At 41.8% G+C, this 8,890-nt stretch overlaps 1 protein-coding gene across 7 annotated transcripts in view; it reads right to left on the bottom strand.

Annotated features, from left to right (window-relative positions):
• Positions 1-8,890, bottom strand: part of POMT2 (protein O-mannosyltransferase 2) — a 44,641-nt gene that overhangs the window by 6,849 nt on the left and 28,902 nt on the right. For 3 of the 7 annotated variants that reach the window (XM_081860760.1, XM_081860754.1, XM_081860759.1), the window contains exons 20-22: positions 8,634-8,748; positions 6,161-6,274; positions 3,514-3,910 (exon numbers count right to left, since the gene is read on the bottom strand). In XM_081860760.1, coding sequence (XP_081716886.1) covers positions 3,841-3,910; positions 6,161-6,274; positions 8,634-8,748 — 299 coding nt within the window. In that variant the 3' untranslated portion in view covers positions 3,514-3,840. Of the gene's footprint in view, positions 1-1,139; positions 1,332-3,513; positions 3,911-3,950; positions 8,045-8,633; positions 8,749-8,890 lie in introns of those variants that run through there. The other 4 variants (XM_081860755.1, XM_081860756.1, XM_081860758.1 and 1 more) reach the window with 4 other exon arrangements.

Here is an 8,890-nt window from a genome sequence, read left to right as displayed (position 1 = left end):
TTGAGACCTCACAGTGCACCATGATGATTTCTGGTTCCCATCTTTGCAATTGCACTTTGGAGTAATTAAAACAAACCCCCTCCAGACTGCTTTCCATTTCAAAAATTCAACTTCTGAATGTCTTCATGAATAATGCGGTTCTGATCAAGCTCCCCTAGTCTCTTTGCTCATCTTTATGCCAGTTTCACAGGCTGGATCCCCCACCCTCTCTTCCCTAGCGAAAGGAATGAGACACCACGACAGTTCTTTCTCCATATCACTCTCAGGCTAAGAAAAAAGGAGCTCACAGAACTTCTCCAGCTCATCCCCTGCAGGCCACAATATAGCAAAGCTACTCTCAAATGTGATTGCATAACAAGCAGCAGAAAGGCTTGTTGAGGTTAACAATATTTTACATAAATGATAAGGGCTACAACTGGACCATTTTCCTCTTGCCATCAAGCTAAAGGGGAAACCAGTGGGGCAGCAATAATGACCTCAAAGGATCTGAGCCATGCAAGAACATTGCCATAAAAAAACACCAGGCCATGTTAAGACTTTCCTTTGCACTGAACAGAGTGTGAACCTAAATGTCTCCTAATGCCCCGGCAGCTAGGGATTACTTTACAAAATGAAAGTCAAAAGGGCAGCATTGCATGACTCAGCCAAGGGAATCAAATGAAGAACTATAGGTTTCATTCCAGGAATCAGTAGGACGGACCTACATGAAACCATTTGTACAGTACCCAAAAACTTTGCATATTTCAACCATTTCATTACTTACCTTCGTTCTATTTGATTTAAAGACCCTGTTCATCAACCATGTAAGAAGAAAATGCAGCCAGCAGAGCAGGCTTTAATTTTCCTGATGCTGTAACATTTCTAACCAAAGTGTGCCTTAGGTATCTTATACCTTGAAACTGATAAACACTGGGCACAATCTGGCCAGTGTTAAGCGAATTAACATCCCATTGATTTCAATAGAAAAATCAAAGGTTCCTTAATATGCTTAGCTTTAATAAGAAACCTTTAGAGTAGCCAAGGCATAGGCAAACTCGGCCCTCCAGATGTTTTGGTACTACAAGTCCCAGGAGCCCTAGCTAACAGGACCAGTGGTCAGGGATGATGGGAACTGTAGTCCCAAAACATCTGGAAGGCCAAGTCTGCCTATGCCTGGAGTAGCCTGTGGTTTTTTTTAAGAGGAGGAAAAAACCTAACTGTGTTGGCCCAGGAAGGCCTTAACAGCTAAATTCCTGTAGCAGAAAGGAACAAAAATGGGATGGACGCTCCTTGCCGTTTAGTATCTGAAGACCATTCTTGTCTTTCTTCCGTGTACTGCTGTGAATTCCTGTCTGGTAAGGAAAAACAGAAATGGATCAACTTTTTTGCCTTAGCTATCCCCAGTGGCTAACCTCTGATGAGAAACAGCGGGAGCACAACCCTGTTGACCCCCCTTGATCTCTTCACAGCTTTTGATAGCTTCAGCCCTGACATCCTTCTGCACCAGCTCTGTGAGTTGGGAATGGAAGCCTCAGCAGTTCCCTTCCTACTGCAAATGGGGCTCTGGGAAGTGGCATTGGGATGGTTCTTCTCAACCCCTTGTGCAAAGGGATCCCATAGTGTTCCAGCCTACCCCCACTTTTGAATAACTATATGAAATTACTGGGTGAGCTTATTCCGGGATGTAAGATAGATAATACTTTATTTGGCCATAAGCCCACAAGGTAAAACAAATCAATAAGCAAAATAGCATCAGCCTAGGACTTGCTGATCAGTAGATAGATAGATAGATAGATAGATAGATAGATAGATAATACTTTATTCGGCCATAAATTCCGGGATGTAAGAGTTAAGTTCAGCCAGTATGCCGATGACACTCAGCTGTATGTCTCCATTTCAGCAAAGTCCAATAATGCTGTAAAAATGATGGTTGCCTGCTACCATGGAGTCCCTTTTATCAGCTACTGCTGGTTTGCCAGCTGCAGCCACTCTTAGACACAGAGAGTCTGGCGTAATCATGTATCCATTTCCTTAATGAATTACATACAGCTGTCCTTGAGGACAGTTCAGAAGTTTCAATGAGTACAGAACACAGCTTACTAGAATTGTGACTGGCCACCCAAACCTGGTCCACCCAAACTACACCGATTTAGAAAGTTTAATTGGCAGCCTGTTCACTTCCAGGCTTAATTCAAGGGGCTAGTTCTTACCTTTAAAGCTCTAAATGGCTTTGAACTCAAGTACTGTACCTGAAGGAGCATCTACTTCCCTATCAACCTGCCTGGTATTAAATAGCATCTGCCAAAGTCCATCTCCATATATGTCCTCCAAGAGGTGCAAAAACAAAGGCTCTCACAGTAGTAGCACCCCCAAATAAGTTTGCCTGGCTTCAATGATGCTGTCATTTAGCTCCAAGCAAACACATTTTTTTTATTAGCCAGGCATACTGACACATTTTATAAATTTAATCAAATAAGTTTTAGTATGCACTAACGTTTTGTCTCCTCTTTTTGTTTTTCCCCTCTGGATCTGCTCTATGCTGTTCACTGTCCTGAAATCCAATATGAAGGGATGCATAAAAAGGTCTTAAACAAATAAACTAGCTAGCCAGCTCCAAGTCAGATGCTACTGCCTGCCTTCTATTGGCTTGCACTAGACATTTCTGTGCCTTCAGCTTACTCCAACTCATCACTGTAGCATAATGAACATCTTTATATTATTCCTTTCCATCTCACCTGAATTCCTCCACCAACTCAACAAGAAGTAGAGGGAAACGAGAGGAAAAGCATTCAGCACCTTGCTAAATTGACACTATTGGCATCCTTGTGGAAAATGTCAAACAAGAGAGCTGATTACTTCCAACTTCCTGCGGTATTTGGACATGCTCATTCAGAATTTGGATGAATCATGATTTATTTCACACAAACCATTAGATTCTAAAAGTCATTCAAGCTTTAAAGATGGCTATTTAACAAACCAGCTGGTTAAGGTAACACTAGCTGCACCGTTTCTGAATTGATAGCCTACCCCATTCAATAATAAGCATATATTCAGTGGCACTGAAAAGCAGATTTTCTAGGCAATCATACCAGTGGTTTTACCATTAACAAAAAGGGCAAGTGTGTGGGAGTAGAACAAAGAAGAGCCATCACTGAGTTTGCCAATATACAGTGTATTTTTTAAAATGATCCTATCACTTTCCCTCTGGAGTGAGTAATTAAATAATCTATAATGAAGTTTCTCACTATAAGCCTATATTGCAATAGCCCTCTTTATTGCTCTGACATATGGAATATTACTCTGCCAACTATTCCAAGCTCTCAGCTTGGTTCCTCAGCTGGATGCACAACAGTCAGATTACCTCATTATATCAGTGTTATTCTTGTTTTGAACTTGCTGTTCTACAGCAAGGGTCTCAATTTGCACGCACCTGCATTTTATAATACGGGCAACACCCTTTTGATTTTAAGAATCCATTTGATGCTGTAATAAGGGCAATAAGCAACAGAAAAAGAGTTCACAAACAGACTACTGTCTTCCCAAATGGATCAAGACCTGTGTTTTAATAGCAACTAAGTGCCAACAATGGGGTCATGAGAAACTCCACTGTAGACCAAAAGGGCTACTGTTGACCTTCGGTATCAAACTTTGGCCGGTATCAAACACCAGTAAGAAGTGGCAGGAATCAAAGAGACTCCACCATAGCATGGCAAACCACTGCCACAGGATCTGTGTGTACAGATATATTTCCCCGCTCCTCAACTCCTCGCCCTATATGTGTACATTCTTTAATCCAAAGAGTGGAGAGGTCAATTCCTGCTGGTGGAACTCAGGAAAAGCAAGCATGGCCATGAGCTGTGGCTACACCGTGACCAGCATTAGTGTTTTCTGCACTAATCTAGTCCATATCGCTTCAGGGTGATCCTGACGGCTGAAGTAGGAAAAATAATAACAATCAGCAATCAGCAAGACACTGGAAAGAAAGGCTATTTATTACAAAAGTATGATGGAAATTCTATCCCATTTACAGTCAATCCCTTTACAAAAGCCAGTGCCAGTCCAAAGACAAGTTATCCTTCCATTTAGTACCATTACACGGCAGTGCACTGAAGCAGGTTCAGTCTGAAATGCGTAGATGGTGATAATGTACAAAAAACACATAGAACACACAAACACACACTTCAACATCAGCAGCATTAGTAAGACAAATTTGTAATGCAGGAAGCTGCCCAGGAGCAGTAGGATAACTACATCAGACACTACAGACACACAGATGCCTAGGGCAGAGACCAAATCACTCCTTCAAAGCAATCGCATTAAGAGATGAACTACAGATTCAGGAGCACTATGTGGCGCGGTCCTCACTTCAGGGCAGAGGTGATGGGTGGCACAAATGCTCTTCCATTCCAGGAACTTCCTGCCTGCAAAAAGCTCCCATGTCACAGAGAAGGGTTCTAGCCAGGCCTACCTGATATGCTAGCTGTATATGTGAAAGGTTGCTTGTTTTTAAGTAAAGAAACATTTAAACATGTGACTGATCCTCCATTTTCAGCTTGAAGTGATCCAATTCAAGATGGGCTGGCCAATGTTTCTGAATGAGTAGTTCAGTTCTACTTACCTACCACTTAGGACTCTATGTAAATAAAATTTGTGCAGTTTCTGACAAATGTTATCTGCCGCACTCTGGACATGGGGTTCTTGACCATAACACACAGAACGACAAAGCAATACAGAACACAGTACTTGCCGAGGAATGAGCTATCATAGTGTCATTCCACAAGAAGAACATCAGAAATTTTTTATTGCTGATTTTTATTCCTTCCTTCCTAGAAGGAATACTGTAGAATAATACTTGTTAGTCCTACATTAATATGGAAGAAGAAAAACTGCCCAAGACACAAGTTTTATTTAGGCACATATTCCATCACAACAGAATTCTCTAGGTGCCAGTAAGACCACTGGAGGAGGGGGAAGGGGAGGCAGTTCTGATTACTGGATCTGGAGTCTAGGCCATGTAGATGCAACCATTGGTAGAGAAGTCAATGATCCTATAAATGCAAACTTGATCCTATAAATGTTATTGCCCTTCAAACATAATGAATTATATCTGCAGAGCCACAGAGGTCTGCCTTCTACAGGGATATTTTGCACTCAAGAAAACACATAATCTGACCCATACCCTTTGGGAGTTTTTAAAGAAGAAATGGGGGTCGTTCATTAGAACTGTGATGGAATAGGTGAGTTGCTAAGCTATGAAAGCCCTTTTATAAGCCATTAACTGATTTGTGAAAATACACTAATGGGTAGAGACACCCACACCTATCAACACCATTTATCAAATGGAAGGCCACTTGTCCACAGTGAAGTCATAACTGCTGCACAGCTAAGGCACATTCACTGAAAACAACTCCAGACCACAGATCTTGCCCACAGAACCTACTTATTTGCTTACTTATATTGGTGCTACTCTTCCAAAGCTAGAAAGCTCTATGTCACTCTATGACATACAGTGACATAGAGCTAGATAGTATTAGAAGACCAGTACCATAGAGTGACAGCTAATAGGAATGGCAAGCCTGACACTCATTTACTTTTTTAAAGATTCTGATTCTATGTGTTTAGTATCCATGATCCCCTTCTACTGTGGTAAAGAAGTCCTGTCAGAAAAACTTCAAAAGAATTAGCTGCTCAAGACAGCAGCATCTTTCAGCTAGGGACAGCACTCGTAGTGTAGGTATACAGGTGTATGTTGGGATGTGAGATTTCTCAGAATGCAAGGGAAGGCGACAATAAACAGTCACCCACTGGAGTACTGCAGAATCCAAGGATGAAATGTATAGATAGCCTTGCTGAATAATTGAATTAAGTAGTAGAAATATTACCTTGATCAATATCTGTTGATCTCAGGGGGTGGGAAAAGAAATGGGTTTCCCTCCTCCGAAAAGCAACAGCGGTTGCTAATATTTAACTGATGTAGAAAAGTACTATAACATGGAATCCACTAATAAAGGCAAAATTGAATAGTTCAGTGACTACATGATGGGACCTAACCTCAGGGAAATCTAGTCAAGTGCTTCATGAAATACAAGATGGCCAAGTCCTCTTAGTAACAGCTGGCTATCTTATTGCTTTTCTATGATTATCAACTGTATTGTTACTGCTTATTTTCTATTGTACTTACAATCTACTGTTTCTCCCAGCAACAAAGATGCAGAATAATGGGAAGTTTTCGTGACTTCCCTTCTTTTCTATATATAATATCTGAGGAGTCAGGTCAGCCACACGAGCGTATTTCCTGCCACAGGAAATGGTAATAATATCAAAACCAGTAACTCATTTCAGCAATTTCCACCAGTTGTCAACAAGTGAGTTAAAATCAAAGGCTGGAACCCATCATCATCTCTGCTAACTAAAAGGCTGGTCATGACAGTCTTAAACTAGTTAAGCCAGACCAGCTAAATCAGTCTTGTGTTTCCCTTCTTAATGGACCTGGCAGCCTGACAGCAGCCAACATGCCTCATCCAGCCTCTCCTGGGAATGTTGGCATATCGTCTCCATGCCAACAGAGATAGCCCTTTGATGATGGCACAGAGGGATAGGAAGTGGCAGGCTTCAAGCTTTAACACAGACACTAAAATGAATTACTGGGTGGCCTCAATTTCTGTGTCATGTACAAAAGAAGGCTTCAGGGGACCAATTTAACAGAAGCCAAGGCCGAATTTGCTCCAGAGAACAAGAGATGGAATTAAAAGAACGTTTTGCAGGGGAACGCCTTGCTCAACCTTTTTGTCAAACTTTTCTAACATCGCTGCAGAAGTGGATTCCCACTAAGCAACTGAAGAGCTCTATTCTGCTTATCAAGTTACATCCCTCCCTTTTTTGATAGCATATGACACAGAGGTTAATTCCTCCTAAAAAAAACAACCACATGCATTTATATATATTTTAAAAATCAACATTCCTGTACCATAGCAGTTAGAAGCATGTTCTGCACACTCTACATTCATTAAAGAGATACAAGCTTCCCCACAGGAAGAAGTGTTAGTAGGCAACTGAATTAGTAGAATGAGTGACATCACAGCTCTCAGCACAAGCTTTAACATTATGTATTCAACTTCTAGCACACATGCACGCACATGCACACACACACTCACTCAAAGGCACCATTCCTCACTGTCAGAGGAATTTAGGGCAGGAAACCTAAATAATAATAATAATAACATCTTTCTCTGCTTTGGAGCTTCTTAAACAAAAGGATAATCCAATGAATGGAATGCTGCAGCTTCATTTCTGCACGGGATCTTCCAGGTAACTGTTAAAGGCTATTCTGAATGGGTGTCTGTGCTCAGACAGCAAAGGCTTTATGCAAAAACAACTCATTGCCTTTTGTGTGACGGGCAGACAGAGCACTGGATCGCAGAAAGCTTTATGCTTTATGTCCAAGTCCCTGAACTTAGAAAAGCAGTCACAAGACTCTCCCAGGAGCACGTACCATATGTACACAAATACTTTTAAGTTCATGAAAAAAAGAAGTTATTGGATATTAACTATCCTGGTCTCAGAAGACTGTTTCCTCTGTTACACGCACTTGATCTTTCCTGAGCTCTGTTAAATCCCTTATGAGCAGAGACAGGCAGACATGAGAGATACCCTTGCAAAACACACACATCCTCCAACTCACACAAAATGACACCACTGTGGAGCCCATGGCTGTGGGACAGTTAACATATTGCTTGGATGGTTAAACTTTTAAGTAGCAGCAGGTTCAAGTAAATGGGGCTCTAGGACCCACAGAGAGGTTCTCCTTCATAGTTGCCACCTCCTCTTCTCAGACCTCAAGGTTGACAGTCCACTGCTTCAGCGCAGAAATGCTGTTGGGGAAACAATCCTTCACAGCTCTTGTGCAGTGGGTTTCACCACTTGTCTTCTTGTTTATTCCCTTTCCCCCCCAGGCTGTATCTAGAACTCCCATGTTTCCAGCCACCTAAGCCCTGCCATTGGGCTGTTGAGATCAGAAGCCAGAGGTCCTATCATTCCATAGGAGAGAGGGTGGAAGAGGTAGAAGCTGTGGAAAAGATCTAAACATGAATCAAATTCCTAGAGACCCAACGTCACAACAGTAGACCACATAATTGGGTGCAGTAGGTATAAGGTGTAGAGCTACTTGATATACCACTGAGGAACCCTGAAATATTCAATTGTTTTGGCGGTGGCAAACTTGCAAGGCAGATCAAAGTTCTTTCACACACATTAGAGGGTCGAACCAAATAGAGGACATAAGATGCACTGTCCACTAAACTCTGCAATCAAAGGGGACAGGAAATTGTGAAAGAAAAGCTTGTGTCATCTTTGCCCTGGGACGTTGCAATGATAGATGCACCTGAGCCATTATGAAGCTGCTAATTAAGATTGCTGCTGCTTCAGGAGAGGCAGTTTCTGAAGAGGGCAATGGCTGAATGTTAGCATTAGTCAATATCAAGAACCGTTATGGTGACAACAAAATGGGCCACACAAGGAAACAGTCTTGTAGGAGCTTCCCTACATGGTTTCCTGCTTACTTGTCAGCATTTTTCAGGGTTTGGTAATGATGCAAGGCCTTTCCCCTCAAAAATAACCTTCAGGTGTGTGTTAACTATTCAGGAACCAATTCTCACCTGTAGATACTAAGCAGAATCAGCACCATTATCCCATAATTGTAAACCTTCCTAGATTGGATGCTGGCTGACAGAGCACCAGCACAAAATTTCAGAAATGCATCCCATGTAATCCCTGAGGGAGAAAGAGAAAAAGGAAGATTTGCCAGGTACACTAAAACTAAAAAGCACAGTGGTACCTTGGTTTTAGAATGTAATCCGTTCCAGAAGACCATTCGAGTTCGGAAACGTTCGGAAATCGAAAACTCAATAGCCGA

This window comes from Podarcis erhardii, assembly GCF_964252035.2.
Source record: "Podarcis erhardii genome assembly, chromosome: 1".
Taxonomy (NCBI): Eukaryota; Metazoa; Chordata; class Lepidosauria; order Squamata; family Lacertidae; genus Podarcis; species Podarcis erhardii.
This window is presented reverse-complemented; position numbering and strand designations above follow the sequence as displayed.